Below are 27,313 nucleotides of genomic sequence, written 5' to 3' on the forward strand. Positions count from 1 at the left end.
GAGAAAGGGAAGCCCAGGTGCCTGTCCTGGAGGGCAGGTCCAGCTGGTGGCACCTGAACACCATGAGCCGCAGCTCTGGGGATGCAGGAAGAGGAAGAACATGCCCATGTGACCGTGCTTCTGAGCATTAACTAATGGTCAGCTCCTACCAACGGCTGTCACATCTCAGGATCTTCTTGGTGCTAGATCTCCTGGTTGGGGTCTTCAGGATTTGAGGCCCATCCAAGCTAGACAGCAGAGAAGTTTACAAACGGTGGGTCCACTAGCAGTGTGTGGAGGGCTCAAGTCTCTCTTGGCTAAAGTCGTAATAGGGTCTGGGAAGGCATCCTGGAGAAAGTGAATCTTGATGGCAAAAGAGATGACAAGAAGGGGTCAGTGCAGTAGGGAAAGAGGGCTCCAAGTCAGGGCATGGGGGCAGGGAGGTACTGAGGTGGTGGGAGCATGAGGTGATGGGTATAGCCATCCCTTCTTTCCTCAAATTATCAGCTTTATTTGCACTGACACCATCTCTGTGACCTAGATGCTGGCAGGCAATGGACAGTCACTCCTCTCTACCTAGCCATGCCCCCGACCCTGCCCTTCAAGTCAGGTGACTGGTTCTATTATTTTTGACCTTGCTTCTTTTACGGAATGTTTTCTCTGTGGCTAGGCCTACCATTGCTAGTCCAGGCCTCACCATTTTTCTCCCTGACCTCTTCGGTAGACTCCAAACTTGCCTTTGGGGCACAGAGTCAATCAAAATCTCTAAAACTTAGTCTTGTATATGGTACTTCTTACCCCAAAATCTTGCATGGTTCAGTATTGCTCTTAGAGTCCAGTTCCTTGGTAGGAGGATGTGGGATGAAACTGGCACCAAGGTATGTTCTCCAGCCCAGCTGGGCTATGGGCAGCCTGTGTTTGCTGCTGCGGACCCCCTGTCTTGAGAGCCTATCTCCTGCCCATTTCCCTGCTGCCTAAGTCTGGCCTGCCTCAGGGTTTATAGGGAGGCCAGGGGCTTTCCCTGCAACCTTTCCCTGCGGCCCAGCCCTTGGCGCCTGCTCCTCCTGCTCCCAGAGCTCCCCCTGACCCACTCAAGGATACTTGGCTCCAACAGTTTTTATCATGTGAGCCTATGTCCTCTCTCAGGATCTACTGAAAGCAAAGCCACTTCACCTTTCACCATGCCCTGCTCCCTGATGAAGTGGCAACTGATAAGTCTTAGAAAACACTTTCCCTAACAGAACTCTGCTCTTAATGATGTGGTGAGTGCAGGGGCAGAAGGCGGGGCTGATATTTTGAGACAAGACAGGGCCATTTCAAGGTTTACTTCCTCCACTACAGGGAAAAATAACCAGAACGTGACCAGCCCAGGGGGTATCACCAGTCTCTCAACATTTTTGTCTAGGTATGATAACTCAGTTCCCTAAGTTCAAATCCCAGCTGTTATTTATGAGCTGTGCAACCTTGTGTAAGGTAATTGGTTTCTCTATGACAAGGATGCCATAGTAGTTGTAAGGATGGGGTGAATGGAAAATGCAAGATGCCCAAGACAGAGAAGCTATTTTTATTTTTAAATGAAGTTCTAAAATATTTAGAATATTGTTTAAAGTTTGCTTTGGGGCTCTCTCTCTATAGTCCCTCCTATCTTCTCCTAGTCCCTGGTTTTCTGATAATCATTTCTTCTGCTGTGGCTTTGGACCTAAACTATTCCCTTTGGGAGAGTTTCCCTGGGAGGTGATGCTGGGGATTGGCGTCTCCATTCGCATAACACCCAGAGACCAGCAGGCAACCAGAGAAGTCAATGGCTGATGGCTCAGAAGTGTTTCTGTACTGGGGCCTGGGATCTGCCTTACACAGTCCAGTTGAATGGACTGTTTATAGGGGGCTCTGAGTTTAAATCCCATGCAGGTCCCAGAGCTGCACAGCTTTGAGTACTGCTCACCCTCACTGTCTGAACCTCAGCTTCCCTGAGATTGGACTTCACACTGTGTAAGTCTGTGTCTCTGCACATGTCCCAAGGCTGGCGGACTGCCTACCCTCCCATCTTACCCAGGGCAACCTTGGAAATGTTCCTGATAATGGCTTCCAATCAATCGTACTGACTGAAGGGCCTTCAAACTGGGAGAACCCCCTGAGGTGATGGGGAAGGTGACAGCACCCCCTTCCTTGGATATCTCACTCTGCCACAGTGGTCCTCCATGGCCACCTGCATGTGGATATTGTACAGGTTGAGCTAGCAGATGGGGATGGAATAGAAGCTTTTAGGAGGACCTTGCCAATCTGGGGACATCCATATGAAGAAGTTCCTGTGTTAACACATTGGTAAAAAATAACACTCTTCCTCAACTGATAGAAATGTCCAATTTCCTCTTCACTCCTTCAGTTTAGATTCCACGTGCTGGGGTATTTCAGATTTGCTACATAAGATACAGAATGAGCCGACAGGGACACTGCTATCTGCCAATGCCACCTTCCTGGTTTCAGGAGAAAGGCAGAGAAGGATGAGGGGTAAGGGAGGGAGAGGAGAGGGGTGTGACCAAGGGATGGCTGGAGAGAGTGGAGAAGAAGAGCACCTGACTTTTCAGCTAATGTGCATTTGCTGGGACCTATCCACTTGGCCTCTCTGGTAGCTGCTCTCTGTCCCCAAAGGTAAATGACACATCTTGGGGAGCTTCTTTATGCTCTGCCCTGGCTAAAGTCCCCAGTTCAGGCAGGACCCTGTCCGTCTACTGGCCACCAGAGTGGGGTGTGGGATGCCTGCTGACTTTGGAACTTCTGTCACTTGGGATTTTAAACAACACTTTCAACCACATTGAGGGGCCATGGGAAAACCTCCCTTCATCCCACTCTCTTTTCCAGGTGTAAACTGGTCCAGCTGAGAACTCCAGACCCCAAAAGGCCATGGATGGCAGGTTTTACCTCCCCTCAACACACACCACCCAAGAATGTGAAACACCAGCAAACAAAACTCTCATCCAAATTAGGAAGCAAGCATCTCTGTCTGCCCAGGAGTGCGTGCCGTTGGGGCAGTTTTGGGTTTCTGGCTTCCCTCTCAGGTCCCTTTAAGTTCACAAAGCTCTCCAGACTTAAGCTGTAGTTGACCCCAACTCACAGTCCCAGGCTGTCCTGTCACTGCTCAGTCTTCCTCCAATCCAAAGGGCTGCTTCTCATACAGCTCTTGGTTCAGAGTCCTGGCTGGCTATAGCTCTGGGCCCCATTTCTCAGCCTGGTGCAGAGCCCTCTCCATTGGGCATCAGCTCAAGCCCGGTAATAAGATACTGTGGGGAGCCAGGAGTATGGGTGCCAGGAGAGGGCTGTCAGACAGACACCAAGTCACAACAGGTGCCACAAGGACAGAACCCAGCCCTTACCCCCAACAAGGGGCATGAATGTACCAAGGTCTCCGAGCAGGGAACTTGTCCCATGAGTAAAGGGGAACAGGGGCCCACCTGCATTCCAACTTGGGCTGTGGGCTGAGTGGCCATCAACCAGCCCAAGGGGACACCATCTCCCTGACCCTCACCCTCATTTACCTTCTTGGGAGAGGATGATGAACTTGGTGGTCTTGAGTGTCTTTCCATTCAGTGTCCAGGTGATGGTAGCCGGGGGGTCAGAGGACACCTGGCATTGGAGTAGCAGCTTCTCACCCTCTGCCACACGAACATCTTGCAGCTTCTCCTTGAAGGTTGGGGCTGTCCCTTGACTCTCTGGTCTTTTTTCATTATCTGTGGTCCCTGCATGTCCTCTCTTGCAGTTCACATCATTCTTAACCTCCTTCTTTAATTCTTCTTTTGCAGGTGGTTTCAGGGTCTCGGCAGGCTTGGCATTGGCCACAGGTTTCAAGGTTTCTGCAGGCTTGGTGTTGGCCATGGGTTTCAGGGTCTCGGCAGGCTTGGCATTGGCCATGGGTTTCAAGGTCTCTGCAGGCTTGGTGGCCACAGGTTTCAGGGTCTCTGCAGGCTTGGTGGCCACGGGTTTCAGGGTCTCGGCAGGCTTGGCATTGGCCACGGGTTTCAGGGTCTCTGCAGGCTTGGCATTGGCCACGGGTTTCAAGGTCTCTGCAGGCTTGGTGGCCACGGGTTTCAGGGTCTCTGCAGGCTTGGTGGCCACGGGTTTCAGGGTCTCGGCAGGCTTGGCATTGGCCACGGGTTTCAGGGTCTCCGCAGGCTTGGCATTGGCCACGGGTTTCAGGGTCTCCGCAGGCTTGGCATTGGCCACGGGTTTCAGGGTCTCGGCAGGCTTGGCCTTGGCCACGGGTTTCAGGCTCTCTGCAGGCTTGGTGGCCACGGGTTTCAGGGTCTCTGTAGGCTTTGTGGCCAGGGGTTTCAGGGTCTCTGCAGGCTTGGTGTTGGCCACGGGTTTCAGGGTCTCTGCAGGCTTGGTGTTGGCCACGGGTTTCAGGGTCTCTGCAGGCTTTGTGTTGGCCACGGGTTTCAGGGTCTCTGCAGGCTTTGTGGCCACGGGTTTCAGGGTCTCTGTAGGCTTGGTGTTGGCCACAGGTTTCAGGGATCCCGTAGCCTGTGCATTGCCCACAGGCATGGGGCTTTCTGTGGCCTTGGCATTCAAAGCCTCAGCACTGCTGCTGTCATTCTCTGCTGGTGATTTCTTTTTGCTACCCAGCACTGAGCGAAAATCTGGGGTGGCAGATTTTGGGGGTGGTGCCTTCTCAGGTACAGGGGTCTTGGGAGTCCCCTTCTTGGCCAGGACAGAGCGGAAGTCAACCTGCTGGGGGCTGTGCACTTTCCTCTCTTCCTCGGACACAGTCTTTGGCTTTACCTGCCGCTGCAGGTTGGCTCGGAAATCCATCTGCTCAGCGGGGATCTCCTTCAGGTCTTCTTCTGACACAGTCTTGGTGCTCACCTTCTTCCCCAGGAGGTCACGGAAATCCAGCTGTTCCACCTCCTGCTGGCGGATCGCCTCCTCTGTGTGCAGCCTAGTCTCCACGCGCCTCTTCAGCACTCCCCGAACGTCCTCTCCGTCTTCTTCCTCTGGCCAACCCTGCCCTCTTGCTGGCTGGCCAGGCTTCAGGGTCCCATCCTGGTCACCACCACCATCAGCACCAACTCCTCCACCACAGAGGCCTTCACAGCTGGCAGGCTCCCGCCCCCTGCAACCAGTGAAGGGAAAAAGGAAAGTAGCAGAAGGAAAAGGGGCTGGGTAAGCCAGAAACGTCAAGGGAGAGCAAATCCCTGAGGGCGGAGGGTAGAGAGGAGGGGGAAGGGGAGGTGGGGGCCCAGCCAGGCTGTGTTTATAGAAGGGAACATTGGTGAGAGGCACTCGCTTGTCTAGTTGGTTTATTACATCGGTAATGACTTCAGTAGCCTTATAAGGGTGTGTGCAAAAAAAGAAAAAAAAAAAAAAAGAAATACACATTACCCCCTCCTTTCCTCTGCCCTCCCTCCTGCATCCCCTTCCAATCTCTCCCTTTGGCTCTGGCAGCTTCAGCTGGAGGATACAAACAACTGGGGCTGCTGGGCTGGGACTGCGGGGGCCAGGAGGAAGGTGGGGGCAGTGGCAGGGGCATGACCGGAGGCACTTACCACAGGGGGGCTCTGGCAGGGTTGTTCTGCAGCATCAGTGACACCTGGCAACTGCATTCACCAACCCGGTTCCTGAAGAATTCAAGGGACCAATAAGGACCAAGGGCAAAGGACCTGCTCAGCCCAGGGCTAGGAGGGATGCAAGGCAGGCATGGAAGGTTGCAGGCTGGTGGACCAACTAGAGAAGATGGAGGTCACAGGCTTAGCTGTGACATCCATCCCAAACTTAGATTTAGGGCAGGGTTTCTCACCCTGTGGTCATCCTTTATTTTCCCAGCTCTTGTTTCTAAGGAAGAAGAAAAGGAAAATCTCTGGATAGCAGCTAAGATAAGCATCTAGAAGTGGTAAACTTTCCTGTAAGTATGTTATATAATACAATCAATTAAGGAGGCATGCTCAAGTGGTACAGCATTTGCCTAGCAAATGTAAGGCCCCAAGTTTGAGCCCCAGTACCATCAAAAAAAAAAAAAAAGAAAAATTCAACCAATCACTCAATTGATAGAAGTGATGGAGCCTGTTGGAGCTGCCGAGTCTAGACAGACAGGCCCTGGTCAACCTGCCCGGTGACCTGAAGTCTGACCCTGAACTCCCTCACAGCAGTGAGTCACTGCCCCTCTTCTCCTCCTGAAATGCAAACATCTCAACCTCTACTCTTCAGTCAATGCCCTGAGATCAGAACTTTCGTGTTAAAAACCTATCAAGCCTCTCCCTACATGAGTGGCCCTTTCTTTTCTTCTTTCAAGTGGGGAGGGCTCTGGATTCTTCATGACTACAGAACTGCTCAGTGTCCCGTGGTGCATGGCCTGCTGAAGCCCCCTCTGCTCAGGGTAGGGCTCAACTGTGCCGTGTCCCTGCAGGGTGCATTCACTTGCAGATGGTCCGCCTGTCTGCAAGGCTGCCCTCTGCTGGTGCTTCTGAGCTCCGCTCAGCCAAGAAGGGTCCACTGTGACAGGAAGGGTGGGTGCAGTCTGAGAGCCAAAGGACAGACTCTGCCATCCTAAGACTACATTATATATTGCATCCTCCAGTTCCCATGACTGCCATATCTTTTGCCTTTCCTGTTCCCCACAACATGCTAGAGAGGTGCCAAACACCATTATGACCATTTTGAAGGACAGGAAAGGAGGTTCAGGGGGTTTGTGAGAGGCAGTGCTTGGGACTTTCAGGGTCCTACTTAGTCCCTCAGATGTTCCACCTTAGTAGCACTGCATGGGCTGAGTGAGACCCAGACCCCTGGAAGGCATGCCAATCTTTGTGATAGCTGCCTTACATGACCCATTTCATTTAATTTCTGACAGCTCTGTCAGAGGTTGGAGCCAGCACTGTTTTTATAGGTGAGAAAAACAGGGCTAACTATGCTGGAGAGGGATTGAGACCTGCTTCTACCTGAATCTAAGACCTGTGGCCTGAACACTGGTCCTACAATGTTCATAAATACCAACCTGCTCTGAGAAATGTGTTTGTGTTTGTGTGCATAGGTATACATCAACCACACACATGGACACACGTACACATGTGCATGGGGTCCACCTGGCAGGAAACTGTACCTGGGTCTCAGTTTGGAAATATGTGCACACTCCATGTCCCATGCTCAGGGATGGACTCTCCCCGTGTGTCTGTGTATGTTCTGCTGCTGTGTCTCCTCCCAGTGCAGAGACTGGCAGTCGAAGTCGTGGCCCTGCTTCTCAGGGGCTCTGGGTTTGCTGTTCACCCCTGAGCACTGGGACCATGTAAAGCAAGAAGAGGTTGATTTCTTCTACCTTCTAATCCTCCTCTAATCTACTGAGAGCTCTCCATCTTGGTCCCTCTCCCTCATGCCCTCACACTGCCCCAGGCTGTGAGCACAGGTCTCTTCCTGTGCTCTTTTACTCCTGTCTCCTACCTGCTAAATCTCCCCCAGCCCGTCCCTGCCTCCAGACCCAGGTTTTCAGGGAACACATATGTCTGGAGAATTCTAGGGCCCAGGATGCTCCTCTGCTTGACACATAGCTTATAGTACTAGGCCCTGGGAAGACTAAAGTCTGCAGCCACTCTGAGTGCTCAACACTCAGAAAGGCTTCTGGGGCTCGGGCAACTTGGAGAACAACCCCATAAGAGCATGTTGGGGGAGAGGCCCAACCCCTTGGCACCCCACTCCTGCCAGGTTCCTGGCCACTTTTCTTCCAAGCACAGTGTTATAGTGTCTGGTGTTGGTATGGAACAGGTGTACCAGATGACCTTGGACGGTGTTTACCTGGTAGCCCTTTCCTCACATCCTCAGTTGAGTTTCCTCCTGTCACAAGTAGAACACAGCCCAGATGCAGAAATCAGGAGCAGATGCTGATCAAATAGCCCCACTTTACCTTGGCCACATCCACGAGGCTTTGAATTGTGAGGCACCCTGTCCCCTGAGCTGGAGACAAGTGTATCTATATGTGACCATGGGGAAGGAGTAAGGTTTCCTGTTGTTTGCCATGATCCATCCCCAAGGTAGGGAACACAGACACAGATAAGACCCTCAGGGCCTCCTGCTCAACCCACCCCCCAGGCCTCACTCTGAGGGACCCGAGTGGCTGAGGAGTCAGAGCACAGGGATACCAAGACTAGGTGATTAGGGTGGCTATTCCTATAGCCATAAACTCAAATCTTCACTGGGCTTTTAAGGCAAATTATGGGTTCATTTGGACCACTTGCCTGGAACTCACATGCCAGATGACCTAACTTGCTGGTATAGCATCTTCAGCCATCTTTGACACAGGCGTGGGTGAGGCTGTAGCACCACAGGGAACATGGGACTGTCACTCTGTCTGCTGCACCTGTCACAAGCTCCGAGAGCCCTTTGGTCCCCTTCCTGAGCCCTGAACACGTCTACTCTCTGGTTACAAAGTTTTGGATCCTGTCCTACCCTAATCAACCACCTCTGGGATGATTTTAAATGCAAAATTAGCTTCAAGAACTAATTTCCTTGCGAGCATCAATGTTTCAAGCAATTTCAGGGGGAATTTGGAGCTGACTTTTTCTTTTCCTCTACTGGGGATTAAACCTGGGCCTTGGGCATGCTAGGCAAGTACTCAACCAATTGATCTATGTCTCCAGCCATTTTGTTTTTTTGAGACAGGGCCTTACTAACCTGCCTCAAGCTCGTGATCCTCCTGCCTCCACCTCCCGAGTATCTGGGACTATAGGTGTGCCCTAACACACCTAGCTAGAACTGACTTTTTGCAACTTCCTGTTCTGGTAGGGAAGGGGTAGAAACCCACTCATATTTGCCTTATAATCTCAGCATGGAATATAGAACCCCCTTTTCCTACCACGCACCCCTGGTTGTCCTCTCAGCTGTCCAGACTTCTTACTCAAGAGGCAGTCTTTCTTGGGTCTAGGACTGATTTCTGTCAGAACAAGGAAAGTGGGAGGGAACAAGGCCCTGACAGGCCCACTTTCCAGGAGAACTTTCCACTGACTTGCTCCTTCTCAGCTGGGGACAAAGCCAAGGCCAGGGAAACAGCCTCCCAGAGGAATGAGGAGGCCAGACTTGGGGAGGGAAGTGATGGATACACCAGTGCAAATTCCCAAGTCCCTGGTTCCAGCACACTGGAACTGCGCCCCACAACCCCACCGTACCCCCCATCTCACCGCCCAGGCTAGGCCATAAGAATGGAAGAGCATCTGACTTAAGTCAAAAGACAAGGGCTTGACTTAGGCTGATCTGTGGTCTTTGGGTGGCCATGAGCAAGCCCATGACCTGAGACCTCAGTTTCCCTCATTATTAAATGAGGAGGAGGCCAGAAAACTGCTGAAGTCCCTTCCAGCTGGGACGGTCTAAATTTTATGATTGTCCCCAGCTGGCCCCAGACAGTCTGCCTGTCGATCTCCCAATGCAGTCCCCGTCTCTGGCCTGGCAAAATTCCCATAGTTTGCTTTGCTCACACTTCTTGCTCAGCCTATTTAATACTCATGTCCTTTCTTGTTGGCCAAGAGTCAGCATTTCTTTTTTCCCTCAAAATCCCACAAAAACTCATGTCTTCTGGGATGTCTAGCTTGATTAAGGTGAGTACTGACTCCAAGAATTCCTGTACAGGACATGCATTTTAACATCCCGATCAGTTCCCATCCTTTGTACTGGCCTAAGGGGTAAGAGTATGGGCTCCTCATTTTGGAGGAATATCTGCCATTCTGGTAATAACTGTTTCAAGTGCAAGGCAGAGGTGGTTAATATATTCTGAGGGCACTGCTAATGGTAGTAAGGTAACAAGCAGCCTACAGCTCATCACAAGTAGGTCACTGAAGTCAGCTGAGAGCCACTGAGAGCCACTGAGCTCCGCCCGCATTAGCACGTTTTATTTTTGGTGGTACTCAGGTTTGAACTCATGGTCTTCCACGTACCGGGCAGGTACTCTACCACTTGAGCCACACCCTCAGCCTTTTTGGCTTTAGGTATTTTTTTGAGTAGTGTGTCAAGTTTCTAACTGGGCTGGCCTGTTCTGTGATCCTACTATTTATGCTTCTTGTGTAGCTGGGATGGCAGGCATATGCTACCACATCTAGATTTTTATTGGTTGAGGTGGGGTCTCACAAATTTTTTTCTCCCAACTGGTCTGGAACTGCAATCCTTCCCATCTCTACTTCCTGAGTAGATAAGATTATAGGTGTGAGCCACTGTACCCCATCATGGTTATGTTTTAAAGGTTACTAAGTATTGGAGTGGTTTGTTATGCTGCAGAGCTAGCTGATATAGCATAAAACACACGCTCAGAAAGGACCTGAGGGATGGGATAGATACTAGGCTTTTCAATTATTGTAGTCACAGTGCTCTATCATGACAGTAGCACTAGCATGTAGCTAGGCTGTCTGTGGCTCAGGGCCTTAAATATGAATGATGGGCTCAGTATGGAAAAAATGACAATGTCTAGGAGAGAAAGCTTGCAGAGTGGCCATCCTCAGGATTTGGCGTCACCTCCCATGTGCAGATCAAGGTATAGACAAGAGCTCTTCTTCAAGGCTTATACCAACCCCGGGGGCCCGGGGCAGGCATGCTGTCTCCATCAGTCCAAAGTTGGCACAGAATTTTATGAGTTGGAGCATTTTAAAGCTAGAACAGGGAAAATGACCTTCCTTGTGGTAGTTTAAAAACATCTATGTCCTTTGATATTCCTCTATCCAGAGGTGGATCTTAATTCTTCTCTCTTTGAGTATGGGCTGTACTTAGTGACTCACTTCTAACAAAGGGAATGTTGGAAGTGAGGTGCGTGACTTCTGAGGGCAGGTCATACAAGGCATTGCAGGGTCTAACTTATGCCCATTCCGGGATCACTAGCTCTGGGGAAGTCAACTGCTATGTCATGAAGCAGCCACAAGGAGAGGTCACATGGCAAGGAGCTGGGAAGTGACTCCTCCAGTCTCAGTTAAGCCTTCAGAGACTTGGCTCCTGTTGACATCCTGACTGCAATTTAGAAAGAAAAACCAGGGCTGGTGGAGTGGCTCAAGTGGTAAAAGCACCTGTCTAGCAAGCATGAGACCCTGAGTTCAAAATCCCAGTGTCAGCAAAAAAAAAAAAAAAAAAAATTGAGAGAGAGAGAGAGAGAAAGAAAAGAAAAGAAAAACTATCCAGCTAGGATGTTTCTAATTCCCAGCTGCCATGGTCTGGTATGGTTTGAGTGTGTCTCCCAAGGTTTCATGTGTTGAAATTTAATTTGTACTGTGAGGTATTTGGGGGTAAAAACTTAATCCAACTATGGTGTTTACTGGTGGGGCCTTTGGAAAGAGCTGAGATTAAGTAAGCCATTAAGGTAGAGCACCCATGACTGACGACTTGTGGCTGTGTAAGATGAGAGATAAACCAAGACACATGTACATTCCCGGTCTCATGTGATAATCTGTGCCACCCCAGGATTCTGCCAACAAGAAGGCCATTACCATATGAAGTTCTTGGCATTGGGCCTCTAGAACTATAAGCTCAATAAACCTCATTGTAAAGTTATCCAGTCTCAAATATTTTGTTGTAGTAACAGAAAACAGACTAACACACCAGCCCACAAGATAATAGTTTTTTTTTGTCTCAAGCTACTAAGTTTTGGGGTAGTTTGCTATACAGCAACAGACAACTAATACATGCCCTATATCCTCCTGCCATTCCACCTTTAATCCATTCCTCCCTCTTTTGTATCCTCTATACCCCATACGATATGTGAAATCCAGAACGCAAAATGACAGATGCTCAGAGGGAACTGAGGTCAGTGGGAAGGTTCTCCATGAACATGTATTCTACTCAAGTGTCAGAAACAAAAGCTTGTTAGCTACAAGACTGAACTTGCTTTACCCTGAAGTCCAAGCCCCACATCAGCCTGTACTTCCTCTGGCTACCAAGTCCCAGGTTAGGGGAGCAGGAATCTGGAGGGGAGAGGACAGGGAGGCTGGCAGGACATGCAGACTCACTTGAGCAGGATCTCATACTGGCCGGCATGCCATGGTTGCACGTTCTTTAGAACCAGGGTGAACACATCCTCGTTCTGGAGCACCTCAAAGTGGCCAGTGTCCTTGGAGAGGGCTTTGCCACCTCGGAGCCAGTGCACAGTGGGGAAGGGGTCACCAGCTATGGCGCAGGAGATGAGAACACTCTGACCCAGGGAGGCGGTCACCGAGCGAGGCTTGCTGATGAACCAGGGCTGGGTGCCATCATGAGGCTCTGGAAGTTGGCAGAGGGGAAAGCTAGAGAGGGAGGCCCTTCGGCACCCAGGGTCCACTCCACCCCTGTGGTGGCGAAGGGTTGGAAGACACAGAACAGCAAGTCCAGAAACCACTTTGTTGGATATACAAACAGCACATCCTTGTCCATGCAAATCTGTCGTGGTTCCCTTCTCAGACGGTAATACTAATGAAATCATATATCCACAGCATGGGGAGAGAGCCCAGCAGGCATGGGGCCTGGGCAGGTGCTAATGATCTATCTCAGTAGGGCTGTCACTTGCTGTGTCTGCTTAAATATGAGTCATCTAAAGTAACTCACCTCAAAAACGACCTTTGCCAGTTAAGAGCATTGCAGATTTCCATCTTAGAACTCTCTGCAGCTTGTCAGCACTAACCCACAGAGGGCAGGGATTTCATGAAGCTGTGAGGGCAACCCCGTTCAGCCAGAGCTTGAGTCACAGGATAGGGAGCTGCCTCTGGGGCTGGATGGGCCCAGTGCAGGTTCTTGTGTCTTCCTTCCCTCCAAATAGCCTTGGGAGAGGCCCCAGAAGCTCCCCTGTCCCTCCTCCCCCTGCTGGGGTTCAGCCTCACCTTGCACTGTGAGCACAGCCTGGCTGCGGACCTCCCCTGCGCTGTTCCAGGCCTCGCAGGTGTATGTGCCCCTGTCTTCTGGGAACACCTCCTGGATACAAAGGCTGTGCTGGGCACCTCTCTGTTCAAAATGGAAGTCCTCTGACTCCTGGATCTCATTTCCATTGTGGAGCCATATAACCTCTGGGGGTGGATTCCCTGAACCAAGAAAGGGCAGAGGGACTGTCAGGAGGACCATCCCCATGCAGGTGGCCACCCTGCACTTAGTACTATAATACTGTATGAAACACTCTTTCAAACGATGTGCTTCCATTTGCCCACCCACACGGTAGGGGTCCTAACAGGACCTGCTTGTGGGATTTTTGGGAGGACTAAATGAGTAAAAGAAAACACTGGATACATGCTTGGCATGACTATTAAACAACAGATTTGGGGAAACTAGAAAGAACCCAGAAGCGAGAACATGATTTCAGAGATGAAGAAGAGAACCCAAGAACAATGGTTCTCCCAAGACTAGAATTCCATCAGCTGGGTAAAACTAGTGGTAATGGGTTACTAGTTCAAACTTGAACCTGTCCTTTGCTCTGCTCTGCCCCACACAGCACACACCCACATGCAGCAATGGCAAGTTCATAGTAACTCCCTTGCAGGCCATTGGCAGAGAGGTCAGTCAACATTTCACTTCGTTAGGGCTGGTGGAGTGGCTCAAGTGGTAGAGCACCTGCCTAGCAAGTGTGAGGCCCTGAGTTCAAACCCCCATACAGCCAAAACAAAGCTAAAAAATTTCATTTTTGCTGCCATGTGCTTATGGTCCCGAGACACCAGTTTGCATCGTATTTCCAAATGCAACTCTTGGTGGACAGCACTGTCAGGTTCTACCAATCTGCTTTTCTGAAATGTGTTTGGACATAAAAAAAAAAAAAAAAGCCACCACTGAGGGTTCCGCTTCCAAAGAAGGGAGACCCCTGAAACAGCATCCAAAGCAGGATGGGAGGTGGGGAGGAGCAGGTTCAGGCCCTGGAAAGGCTTACAAATGTGCAGATGGCCATCTGTCTGCCATGCCTGGAGGCCAGGAGCAGAAAACACCTCTGATCACTTCCACCCGAGGACTCAGTGAGTGGCCTGGTGAGCACAGGTGGGGAGGGCACCCAATGTCTGTCTGGGGCTATCATGGAAGGGCCTCCAGCCTGCAGGACCAGGGAGGCCACCTGAGCACCCCTTCAAAGGCAAGTACACGGGGTCCTCCCACAGCTTATCTTTATTGCTTCTGCAGTTCAAGAGGGACTAAGAAACCAGGAAAGTGACCTCTAAGTGGTCAGAGGAGCTGATCAGGAAGCCGATCAGGAAACCATGGGTGTCCCCAGCTATGAGCATGGAGCTGGGGACTGTTGAGGCTTCTCTTACCTCCAGCAAGGCCTAGGATAGCTCAGAGAGGGTGTGAATTGCATAATCTCATTTCCCTGCCCGTTTTAGAGTAAGACAACTGAGAATATCTTCTTCCTTTTTTCGATTTTGGTGGTACTGAAGGTTGAACTCAGGGCTTTGAGCTTGCTAGGCAAGTGCTTTGTGGCTTGAGCCACTCCGCCAGCCCTTTGTGCATTAGTTAGTTTTGAGATAGGGTCTTGCTTTATGCTCTGGCAGGCCTGTGCCTAAACACTCCTATTTATGCTTCCCCTGCGTAACTGCAATGACAGGGGTGCACCACTGTGCCAAGTCATTGGTTGAGATGGGGGTTCTCTCAAATTTTTTACCTGGGCAGGCCTTGAATATTGATTCTTCCAATCTTCACCTCTCAAGTAGATAGGATTACAGGCTTAAGCCACTGCACCCAGACTGAGAGTTTGGAAATTCTCATATAATCACATAAAACACACCATCTTCAAAGCCTTCTGGCTGCAATGGCCATATTGTTTTTGCATTAATCCCTCTCCCCACTAGCTATGGCCATCTTCTTCCTCTGGGCCATTTAACCTTGAATCTAGAAATCCTTCCAGAGAGCAGGAAAGCAAGGCCAAGACGCCCCACTTCTTTGAGTCACTATCTGATGGAACTTTGCTGATTTTCTGGTAAGTCATCGATCTGAGCAGGGCCTCAGGGAGCAATGCCCGTGTTGCAACCATGACTGTTTTTAGTCTACCTGAGGAGAGAGATGCAGAGACAGACCTGACACCTGGACTGTCATGGTGACCTGGCTTCCATCCATTACTTTGAGATCAGAGAGACCCTGTAGGAAGATGGGTGCGATGGGCTTGCTGAGAGCCAGAGGCAGAAGCTGTTCTCTCTTTCGGTCAGTCTTTTTTTCTGTGTGGAGGACAACAGAACATGGGGTGAACATTCTTTCATGCATTCAACAAATAGACTCAATGACACTCAGGATACAATTGTACTGAGGCTCAGGTTCTGACTGCTAACAGATGAGGTTTGGAGGCACTGGAGGTCTTTGGGAACAAGATGTGTCCCATGTCACTGCTTGACAATGCTGTTGTCTAACAGCAGGGCCTGAATAGCAACCCTCCGTGGGGCCCATACTAGGCCTGGGTACCTCAACCTCAGGGAGAAGTTAATACTTAGAACCTTAGGAGGGTTTTTTCTCCATAAGTTGTATTTGCTCTTATGAGTAAGTGATATATTCACACAGCACAAAATTCAAAAGGTGCCAGAGTCTGTGAAAAGTCCTCTCCCACCCCTGTTTCCTGGTCATCAAATGTCTCTCTCCAGAGGCAACTAGTTTTCAGTTTCTTCTTCATCTTGCCAAAGATTATCTACATTTATAGCATACATAGCAAGTAGGTAAATTCTTTCTCCCAGTGCTGGAGAAAAAACCCAGGATCTCACACATGCTTAGCACGCACTCTTGTCACTGAGCTACATCCCTGATCCCATTTCTTCTTTTTTAAAAAATAAAATAAAGCTGGACATGGTGGTGTACAGTTATAATGCCAGCACTTGGGAGTGTGAGGCATGACCATTGGGAGTTCAAATCCAGCCTGAGCTACACAGTGAGACCTTGTCTATTTATAGGGATAGGGGTACAGCTCACTAGATGGGGGTGTAGAGCACTTGCCCAGCACTGCAAGAACAAAACAAAAAACCCAGCAAAGTCTAGTCATAGAAAGAAGATTTGTAGGTACCTGGGGAAGGGATTGGGCTGTTGGATTGGAAAAGGACTTGTGGAAATGCTTACAGGTGATGGAGATGCTCATTTTTTAAGTCGGGTGAAGATTTGATGGATATGTAAGTATGTCAAGCCTCAAATTAAATATATAAATTAAAATATATACAGCTTACTGAACATCATTAACACCTCAACAAAAACTGGGAATAAAAAACCAGCCTGATGGATGGAGGGAGGGAGAGATGGAGGTAAATCAGCCAGGGAAGGACAAGAACCAGAGTTACTTTCTTGTTAGGCCTGGTCCACTCAGCTCTCTGCTGAAATGGATTCACAGGAGGGCCTTTCCTCACTCTTGACTTCTTCCCTAAGCTGGGCCTCAACCTTGCCTCCGAGGGGATAGAAAGTGCCTCCCTCACGTGCAGACAAGCCCTCCTCTGCTCAGTGTCCATAAGCCAAGTGGCTTTAATTTTCAACAAGTAACTTTTAGCCTTTTTTGTTTCTCTGTTTTTAGTGGGTGTTTTTACTGGGCTTAAGACCAGGAGGGATAGTGCTGTGGTTTGGATATGGCTTAAATATACCAGAACTTAGCTTGGAAATTATTATTATTATTATTATTATTACCATTTGTAGTGCTGAGAATCAAACTTAGGATCTGGCCCACACTAAGCCAGTGCTCTACCTCAGAGCCCAGCCTGTCATTTTGAAATGTGACAACCAATATGGTGGTATTGGAAGTGGGACCTTTGAGATATGATTAGGCCATGGGGACACCACACTCAAGAAGTTATTACTGTCTTTCTCAAGAACTGGATATGGTTCTCTGGATACTGGATTACTTCTCTCTTGAGAGTTGGGTCTTGTGCAGCTGGACTCAATACTCTGTGAACCAGTTGTCCTAAAGCAAGGCTGGCATCGCCCTTGGTCCTTCTCACATACTGGCTTCTTCCGCATATAGTCACCCCCCCCTTTCTACTTCTCAGCCGTGATATGACACAGCAGAAGCTGTGCAGGAGCTGAGTAGATGCCAGTGCCATACATTTTGACCTCCAGAACTATGAACCAAAATAAGCTCCATTTCTTTATAAATTAATCGGCCAACAACAGAAAACAAACTAATATAGCTAGTGTATCTCTAACTTAAAATCAAAGTTTTGGGGGAGAGGAACTCTGCTATTTTGGGTTCCTACCAGTACAGAGACACAAATCCAGACCTTCTTCAGGAAAGCTAGAGCCTTGGGGACAGTCTCCAGGGTGCTTTCCCTTCTGGCCTAGCTCTAAACATGCCACCCGTTTTTTTTTTTTTTTTGCGGGACTGGGATTTGAACATAGGGCTTTATGCTTGCAAAGCAGGTGCTCTACCACATGAGCCACACCTTTAGCATTTTACTCTGGTTATTTTGAAGAGCTATTACTATTTGCTTGGGATGGACTTGCATCTCAATCCTCCTAATCTTAGCCTCCCAAGTAGCTAGGATTACAGCGGTGAGGCACTGGTATCCAGCTCAGGCTACTGAATTTTTACCTGTAGCCACTGAACAGAAAATCAGGCCCGTTGTGAAGTTCTTCCATTCTAGTCTCTGGGGCTGTGGAAGGGGTGAAGCTGGGGAAGCCCCAGGGGCTCCAGGCAGCTTCCCCAGAGCAGGTCAGTGGGGAGGGCATGGAGCAGGAGTGGGAGAGCAGTGAGACAAGTGAGTCCTTGGTTTCCAGTCACAAGATGGGGCCCTCAGGTACTTGTGGCTTTCTCATGCTCCCACCTCAGGCTTTGCTCTTTGACTGAGGGCAGAGGTCCTGGGAGTGGGCTTGGGGGGCCCAAGATTGGAAATACACAGATCTGCCTTTTTTCTCTGACAGGGCTGCAGTGGTCGGGAAAGCTGGCTGCCTCGGGAGAGTTGAGGAATTTCCTGTCTTGCAAAGACTATGAAGGCTGGAGGACAAAATGTTTTCATCTCTCTAGGGGACTCCCTGCCCCTGCCTCTCTGCTTTTAGGCCGAGTCCCCAGCCTCAAATTGCTCCAAACAGATGGACTGGAATTCCTAGGTGCTGTCAAATTGCAGCTCAATCTCCTTCAAGCTGGTGGCAGTCTGTCTTTGATACCATCCTTTCTCGTTCTTCCCACTGTGTGTTTCCTGGCCTGGAACTTCAGCAAAGCCCAATCACTCTGTAGGTGTCAGCCACTGGAGTCTAAAGACCTACCTGTACCTCCCTAAGCCACCTGGGAGCTGAGAAGTATGTGGTAGGGGGTGGCCTGAGAGCTGCTGACTCACGTGGCAGCTTGCTAGGTCTCTGAAAGCCCATGGGTCTGCCTGCAGCTGCAGAGGGACAGATATGTAGGATGTGGGGGTCAGATCCTGACTTCATCTGAAGTTCCATGTCCTCATGTGTCTCCAGGGGACTGCGTCATCACAGGGCTCAGGAGGTTCTGAACTGGACAATCTGTGAGAATGCTGCGTGCAACCACAGACGCTCCTCCACTTCTGATGGGACTGTGTCCCATAAATTTACCATGAGTTCAAAATATCTGAAGTTGCATCTACCCTCAGAATATCCTAGATTCAGCCACACAGTGCACTGTAGAGTATTGGCCATTTACCCTCAGGATCACAGGCTGACTGCCACTACCCAAAACCTTGAGTATTTACAACATATTACTAGCCCAGGAAACAACCAAAATTCCAAAGTCAATTTTTGAAGTAGAGTTTCTATTGAAGGTATATTGCTTTCACATCATGATAAAGTTGAAAAATAAGCTGAACCATCACAGCTGGGGACCATCTGATTCATTATTGATGACAGCATTTGCAGGAGCTGGGCAGGAGAACCACCTTAACAGCTACATGTCTGGGCTCAATTGCTTCATGGGTTTATCTGCAGCAAGACCACCCTCTGAGCCTGGGCCCTCACCCAAGGATTGCCAACTTTTTTATGAGACCCAAGGCAAGTACTGTGAAGAATACAAATGAGATGCCTAAAAACATCATGGGATAGATCTCAAAGTAAACTGAGGACCAACTTTCAGCACATCTCTCAGGAGATGGTGAGAGGGACTGACTTTGTGCGAACTGCCTCCCCTGCCGTCCCCCATGTCAACCCCAGAGATGGCATTTAGTTCCAGGGTCACCACTGCCTCAGATTCTGCTTTATTCCCTAAAGCCCTACAGGGCAAGAACAAAACAACTGGGGGTATACATTCAGAACAAATCTGTTTTCAGAGATGCAGTTTGAGGCTCCTCCCTGAACTGCCCTCCCGTCCCCCACAAATGCAAAATGAATCACAAGGACATGGTGACCCTGAATTCAGGCTAGTGAATGGTTCATCCTGAGCATCCAACCACCCCGAGTTCTCCAGGGGCGGGGTGGGGGGGGTGGGCAGGAAATAGGCCAATCTGCCCCATAAACACACACTGCTTCGGGATTAAGGAGCAAGCGAGGATAGGCAAGTGGCTTTCCTTAAGCAGTCTGAGAGAAGAGCCCTAAATCCCTACCCTGTCACTCCACTTTGCTGGAGTGAGACTCTTAACAGGTGCTCAGAAACTGCTTTTGCCGAAAAGCACTGACTCCTTACTTGGGCCCACAAATTAACTAAAAAAGCATCCCTGCCTCCATTTTGTATGTTTTGCTCTGAGCTATTCTATCCTGAAGTCACCTTGTAGCCACCATGGAATCCAGGAAGGATGGGACTGATAAATAACACAATAACAAAGGTTGAAACTGCAGCCTCAACCTGACAATAACTACAAGAAGACAAGCTCCCCAAACCAGGATATTCACATAGAAAAGGAATTACCAGGGCTGGGTGTGCTGGCTTACTCCTGTGGTTCCAGCTATGTGAAGGTGAGGAGTAGGTAGGAAGATTGAAAATGGGAGACCTTACCCGAAAAGTAACTAAAGCAAAAAGGGCTGGGGTGTGGCTCAAGTGGCAGAGCGCCTGCCTAGTCATGCTTCTATAAAGGATGTTCACAATTCTGTCAGTGCGTCCCTGAATGTCCCAAAGCCTTGAGACTCTCATTCTACAGCAGAGAAGCTGACCCAGAAGGAAGGTGGCCTCCCTGAGACCCTGGGGCTGCAGTGGCCAGCAGGACTGAGGATACAGTTAGCTGGGTTCTGCTCTGGAAGCTTTCCTTCCACTGTGCTAGGGACAAAGGCAGGTCATAGAGATTCTGAGGGAACATTCTGTCATTGCATTCATACCCAGGGCCACAGTTAGCTCAGAGCTCCTCTGGGACTGCCCTTTCACTTTTGTCTAGCACGTTTCTGGTGTGAGGCCAGGCTCAGAGGTGAAAGGCCACAGCCACAACCCTATCTCTAGGAGCCTGAGTCTTCATGTCTGGAAAGGTGGAACTGGCTTCCCACAGTGTATAATCAGTTTGCTGGGCTCAGTGACAGATATGCCACCTGGTTCTGTGAAGCTGGCCTAAATATACCCCAGGCTTTTCTGGCAGCGGTGTTCCCCACCTAGATGAGAGCAGGCCCAGAAAAACTTCACATGTGACTCTTTCAGGAGTCCACAAGAGCCCTTTCTTCAACTGACTGGTCCAGGACTAAAGATCTAAAGCAAATTTATCTGTTGCTCTTGGTTCTTGGTATCGCCTGCTGGTTCTCCAGTCACTCCCTGCCTCCGTCATGAAAGTGACAGAGAGAAAGGAAAGGGTCAGGCCTGACCTCCAATGGAAGGACAAGAGCTAGACATAAGAATAAACTGCTTTCAAAGCAGTTCATGACTCAGGAAGATGATGCCATATGGACCAAAGCTTGTAATAGGACTTGAGAAAGGGAAGAAGAAAGTGGAAAGAAGAGAAAGAGAAGCATGGGGGAGAGACAGACAGACTGTGTGTCTGTCTCTCTCTCTCTCTCACACACACACACACCTCTTTATGATCCTACTGACCCTCAGCAGTTTTTCCTTCTTAGCTATTTTTGTTCTGTTTTTTGACTCATTGGAAGTTGTTTATGAAAATAGTTCCTAATCATGAAATTAAACATCAAATTCCTGCTGTGGTGAAACCAAAGCATCAAACAAATGATTTATAAGGGCTCCAGAGAAGCAAAGCAGAAAGTACATGGGCTGAAGTATTTGGAGGCGAAGTTCTGCCACACATTGGCTGGGCGACTGTGGCCATTTGATTTGACCGCTCTGAGCATGAGTGTTCTTCATCTGTAGAGCTAATTCAAAAGTGTAAAGTAGAATTGTTAAGAGAATTAAATAAAACAAGCCAGCTTTTCTAAACAATTATATTTTTTCTCTCAAAACAATGTTCCTTCTTAAAAACACTAGTTGAGAGTGATTTCAGCTTAAAAACAAATGTAATCTGACATTTTGGAAAAGTCATTATGTTGAGGAAGTGTTAAATACCCACACAATGGGAGCTGTTTGGTACATTTTGTACTAATTCTAGTATAATAACTTGTTTAACTTGCTGTCAAATCCCTACCCAGGAGTGAGGACACTGGCTCCTCTGAGACTTGACATTACTGTTTAATTATCACACAGTTATTTACAACAATAATATTATTCCCATTATTATTTTATTATTTAATATTATAATAAATATTATAATTAATAATAGATAATGTTATTATTATAATAAATATACATTAGTTATAATTTTTATTTTAAAACCTCCTATAGTCTTTCTCCTGGGGACTGATCACATGCTTAGGATCTCTCGATACGCTACACTGGTGGTCTTTGTTCTTCCTTTCCTTCTTTAAGTTTAGTAGAAAAATAGCTCAATTCTGGATTTCTCCTTAAATCTATGTTTTCTTCTGTTGGGTGATTTTGCTGGTCAACTTGTCCCTTCTGAAGGTTGACATTTATGAATCCAAATTCTCACTCAGTGCACAGCTTGCCTGTATTTTGGCTCTCCTAAGATTCCCTTTAGTCTTTGAACAGAGCTATTTTCCTTAGTTACTGCAATGCATAACACCATTCTAACAGCGAATCTGATCCCTGCACACCCTGTTATTCTATGGAAATTCAATAAATCACCACTGAGGGGGCACTCTGGAAGCCAACCCTCCCTTTTTCTTTATTTGGTGCTCAAAATCCAGCATGGCCCAGGGATCAGAGACCAGCCTTTCCCTAAATTCCAGGACTCATTAAAGGGGGGGGCTCCTTTGGCTCAGCTGAAGGACAGCTCAGCGCCTTCCCATTTCCAGGGCATTTGGCAGGCTGTAAATCCCCAGGGAGGTATCTGAATTCCCTTTCAAAAAAGTCTGTCTCCTAACCAAACAGAATTCCTTGGAAAGTCAGCAAAAGGGCTACTTTTATGGCATTAAGAACAACTCTTCCTCGCATTCTGGGGCTCTCTTGGCCCTATTTCCTCCCATCAACTTCTCCAGAACCTAAGAAGCAAATGTGTAAGGACACAAATGAAAAGAACATGACGTATGACATCCCCTAAAAGATCTCCAACCAGTAATGATGGGGTTGCTAGACAGGAGGCAAGGATCATGGCCACCACAGTCTTCTTATGGTCTTGAAAGTTACAATGAGCCTAAACACACAGGTACCACAACCAAACCACCTGATGCTCCCTGCCAGAGAGGCCTGGAAACCACACTCCCCATCACACAGATGAACCCAGGCACACTCTGATTTGGAATCCAAGGATGTGGTTCTGCATGTCATTCCTGACCAGGGTCTCCAAGCCAGGAAATGGTATCTCTGGGCTGTGATGGGCTGCTCAAGTAGACAGTTCTGCACCTCTGTAATTGTCCAATTAGTAAAACGAGGCTCCAGTTCTAGAATCCATGCCACAGGTGCCCATCTACATTCGCAAGTCTCTGTAATGTGAAGGACCCACATGCTACACAAACCTCACTCTGGCCTCAGTCTGTACAAAACAAAAATATTGGTTATGCATTGATTTAACATTTAATGAACTGCTTGCCTTCTTAGAGTTTAAAAGCCTTGTGCACAGATTTTTTTTTATGAACTAAGGTTCTTAACGTGTTTTTTAAAAAAGACAAGTTAAAAACCAATGTTTGTTCTTCTCCTTCAATGAACTCTCTTTAGCCAACAAGAAGACTAAAGTTGCAGTGTTTTAGCTCCTAAAGAGTAGGGCCCAAGTCTTGCACCAACTGGACAGACTGTGTCTTGTCTACAGGGGAACAGGTGGTGCAGGGCTGCCCACAGGTGTCTGTGCTCATCTGAAAACAACCTGTGCTTCTCTGATGTGTACTGTGTCAAGTGCCTGGCTGCTTCAACAGGGCCTACTGTCTTTGTTTAAAGGCTCGTCACAGAAACAAATACTCTAATTAATGCTTATTAAATCTTATTTTTTATTCTAGAGATCAGATTTTTCTTTCTTTTTAACTCACCCACACTTCGTGTTCTTAGGGGCCTCTGAAAGGGCCAGCATGTCTCCAGTTATACAAACAAACCATTAGGCTGAGGAACCGTTAACTAGCAGATTATTCATAAATCTAGTTACTTAAGAAGCTAGCCTTGAAAAAGACACTCCAGGGAGAAATAAATTTAAAATATTCTAGACCAAGGAAGCCCTCACCGATGACTTGGTCCAAATACAGTGAATTATTGACTCTATTTCCGACCTTCCTGGGCTCTGTAGGAATTCAGATTAATCATCCTTTAGGCTCCATTTTGGGTCAGGTGGGGAGACTGTCATTGGTGGTTATGTTTTCCTCCAGGCTGGTGGGAGGTGGGGTGGGGAGGTGGAGAGGAAAGAAGGCAGATTTGTTGAGGGGCTCTTGGGAGCTAATTTGTGGATCTCCTGTGCAGGAGACCACTGAACACTGAGCTCCCTGCCCTACTGGGGTACCTCAGCTGCCCTCTCAGTCACTAAGTGCATACTCTCACAGGCTCACTAGCAGGCCCTGAGCTACACATAACAGTGAGGAAGACATGGGCCTCCCTGCAGGAGGATTGCAGACAATGAAACAAGCACTTAGAGTAAATTTCATAGTCAGAATAAAATGCTTTCTCTTTACCCCTAAAGGCCCTGCATGAGGTACCCCAACCTGAACTCATGTTCTGTCACTCTGTCTCCTGCTCACTTGGCCCCAGCCACATAGGTCATCTTGCTGTTTCTTGAATAGTCCAGCCTTGTTCCACATGTCAGGGCCTTCGCACCTGCTGTAGTACCTGCTCTTCCCCCGCCTCCCGCCAGTTCATCAAACCCTCAGAGGCTTCTTTCAGTACACAACTAAAAAAAATCCCCTCTGCCCTTCTCTACTTGCATGTTCTGCTTGTTTTCTTTGATTTTTTTTTTTTTTGGTGGGGGTGCTGGGAATCAAAGCCAGAACTTTGCCTGTGCTAAGTATTTGCTTTATCCCCTCTCCCATTTTCTTAATAGCACTTGTCAGCATTTGAAATGAAACCAGATGTTGACTGTCACCTGCATGGGAAGGTAAACATCAGGAAGTCAGAGCCCTTGTCTGACCTGCTACTGCACTGTCCCCAGAACAATGTCTGGCACAAATAAATACAGGTGGTGCTCACCAAAGATTGATAAATGCAACAAGGGAGTCTAGGGTGTTAAAGGGACTCTTTCCAGGGTGACTTGGGACAATTTCTGGGAGAATGGGACATCTTGAGGGAGTTCACCAGGCCTTCTGGAGCGGAGAGCTACAGGAGGGAAGGCAGAACATGAAGAGTAGCCACAAAAAATGCATCAGAGCACTGGGCCAGCATCTGGAAGACTGCAAATCCTTGGCAAAAGGCTGATGAGGTGAGGAAGAGTCCTCTTGTCTGGCTTCAGCATAGAATCTGCTGAATTCTCAAACTGAGCTTGTCTCCAGCAAAGTCTCCCAAACAATCAGCTCCTTCTGGCCAGACAGCTGGAGGACCACGCATTGCTGCATGGCGCCACCTTGTGGCCAGAGCCTAGCAAGGCGGTACAGGAGTCTGATAGCTTGACGTCACTGCCTCAACCAACACCTCCCTTCTCTGACTGGTCTCCCTACTAGCCCAGACTGGCCTCAAACTCACAATACTCTCTTCTCTTTACTAAACAGACAGCTATCACTATAGTAAGTTGATCCTTTGGTAAAAGTACTCCCCAGGATATTTTATCCTATTTAAAAGTTGGATAATCTAAATCAAAACATACTTGGCATTTCTGTGTTTTGGGGACAGTGCATGAATTTGTCCATTTAATCTTCACAGTACTGTGAGTGACTAAAACCGTTCCCATTTCACAGAAGAGGAAGGTGAAGACTGGAAAGTTAACATGCAGATGGTAGGGCTAGAAAGTGGTGAGTGGGGCTCATGCCAGGCAGTCGGCTCCGTATGATACTCCCCATAGTGTCTGGGTGTCACATTGAGGGTGACAGTGAGGCCTGGGCAGTTATGGGAGAGGCTGGAGCAGTGGCTGGGGCAGTACCCTACCTGTCCCCAGAGGACCTGGAGCCAAAGAGACTGCCAAGAAAGTAAGAACAGCTTCATAGCTGAGGACTCCATAGCACAAGTGCCACGAGGCATAGTGCCAGGGGTGTCACTGTGCTGGGCTCACCCTGACAGCCCGGTGTAGAAACAGCCTGAGTGCCACTGGGCCTCAGCAGGCTGCGTCTCAGCCTTGCTCACCATTTATGGTTCTGAGCCTCTGTCTGGCCTTGACAGGCCAGTAAATCCTCCACCCAGGAGCCCCCTCACTCATGCAGGCTGCTCTGAGAGCAAACCCAAAGAGCCTGGCAGAGTCATGCAGTGGCTTAAGCCTGTAATTCTAGATACTTGGGAGAAGGAGATTGGGAGGATCAAAGTCTGCAGTTAGTCTAGGCAAAAAACTCAAGATGTTACCTGAAAAATAACTAAAGCCACAAAGGGCTGTGGGTGTGGCTCAAGTGACAGACCATCTGCACAGCAAGAGCAAGGTCCTAAGTTCAAAGCCTAGTTACCAACAAAAAACCAAACCATGATTGGATGAGTCATAAGCCGCCCACCCCCTACTCCGAGACCCAGAAGTGAGGAGAATGGCTCCAAAGGGTTCTTCACTCCCAGGCAACTGTTAGCTCAACCAGGTCTCTAATCCATTCTAAACATAGACAGCCCAGGAAGGCCTGGATTAGCTGGCCACTGGCTGAAGCTGGTTGAGCCAAGTGAACCATCCTGTGCTTTCTGACTTTCCCTTCCCATTACAGACTGGCCATGGGCCATGCTAAGCTCCAGGAAGAGCCCCCTGTGGGAGAGAACAGCTGCTATGCTGTCCTCAGAGACTGGGTTCTGAGCTTTCTTGCTTCTTTGGAAGTCCCATTCCACAGCCTCCTGAGGCCCCCAGCGGCCATGCAGAACTATGGGATATTGTGTGCAGCAGAATTCTGGCTGAGAAGCTTCTAAGGGCCACAACGGCTCTGAACCAAGTGTGGAAGACTTCCTGGAATGACGGGGTGGGCCATTTCACCCATGACTCTATGCTGCCTCCACTCTTGGGAGGGAGCTTTGGGAAGCCAGTGTCAGCTACATCCTCCATCAGTACCAGTTCCTTTGTCCCTAAGGGACAGACAGTACCCACCCTCCATGGCCAGTCTCCTCCTTTGGGCCAGGGGAGGTGCATTCTGAGAAGGGGTGGCCATGGGTAAGCCTGGGCTTCTGTCCCAGGGCCTGGGTTTGGAAGGCCATCTTTCCTTACCAGCATGGTATGCTTGGCCAAGTTATTACTGACTTCGTGAGACCTCCAGACCCTTCTGCATTAAACAGGGTCCTCACCCCCACCCAGTCTGTCAGATCTCAGTGGGATAATGCAGGTAAGGTAAAATAATAGGCAGCAAACGTTCAGCCCCTTTTTTATGAAATGATTTCCTACACCTCCCAGAAGGTAGCTGTTTACACCACAGGAGCCTCTCCAGAGAGGCCCTGGGGGAAAAGAGAGATGAGATGTGGCCTCCTGTCCTAATAGGGAAAGCAGACACACGGCCTCCAGTCCAAGCACCCAGAGGTCCCAGTTGCACTCAGGAGCTGGGGGCATTGTCCAAAGGTGAGGGTGGGCATCAGGCTTACCTGAAGGCCCTGGACCCAAGATGCACCTCCCCGGGAGCTGTCATCATGTCCTCTGATCTCGCAGCCCAGTCGGATCAGTCTTGAGTCTATGACTCCCTGAGATTCCTGGAGGCTAAGTGCTTGGCTGATCAATGGATGGCTGTGATAATCAGATTACTGGGACTGGGCTGATGATGTATAAAAACAAGCCTGGGCTGGTAGAGAGGCTCAGAGGCAGGAGAGGGACAACCTGAGACCGTAGAGAAGTTTGGCACCCACACTGTTCCCCTTTGTCCCCAGTGTATAAAGGGGTCACTTGTGAGACCCCGGTGTGATAAGATCATATGTGAGTACTCCTCCTAAGTCTTCTTACAGTCTGGGTGGTTTTCTTCCTGCCAGACCAGGAGCTTCGGGAACCAGGGGAGCCTTGTCTCTGTCCCCTGTATCTGCCCACAGCCCAGTGGGGTGAATGGATGGGGGCTTCCCGTGGCA

At 48.9% G+C, this 27,313-nt stretch overlaps 1 protein-coding gene across 5 annotated transcripts in view; it reads right to left on the reverse strand.

The window, feature by feature from the left end:
* The window catches only part of Mylk (myosin light chain kinase), a 257,786-nt gene that overhangs the window by 76,917 nt on the left and 153,556 nt on the right, over nucleotides 1–27,313 (reverse strand). For all 5 annotated transcript variants that reach the window (XM_074073297.1, XM_074073298.1, XM_074073299.1 and 2 more), the window contains exons 12-16: nucleotides 14,937–15,074; nucleotides 12,774–12,971; nucleotides 11,931–12,180; nucleotides 5,520–5,591; nucleotides 3,513–5,086 (exon numbers count right to left, since the gene is read on the reverse strand). In XM_074073297.1, the coding sequence (XP_073929398.1) occupies nucleotides 3,513–5,086; nucleotides 5,520–5,591; nucleotides 11,931–12,180; nucleotides 12,774–12,971; nucleotides 14,937–15,074 (2,232 nt within the window). The remainder of the gene's footprint in view (nucleotides 1–3,512; nucleotides 5,087–5,519; nucleotides 5,592–11,930; nucleotides 12,181–12,773; nucleotides 12,972–14,936; nucleotides 15,075–27,313) is intronic.

The sequence above is a fragment of the Castor canadensis genome, chromosome 5 (assembly GCF_047511655.1).
Source record: "Castor canadensis chromosome 5, mCasCan1.hap1v2, whole genome shotgun sequence".
Classification (NCBI taxonomy): Eukaryota; Metazoa; Chordata; class Mammalia; order Rodentia; family Castoridae; genus Castor; species Castor canadensis.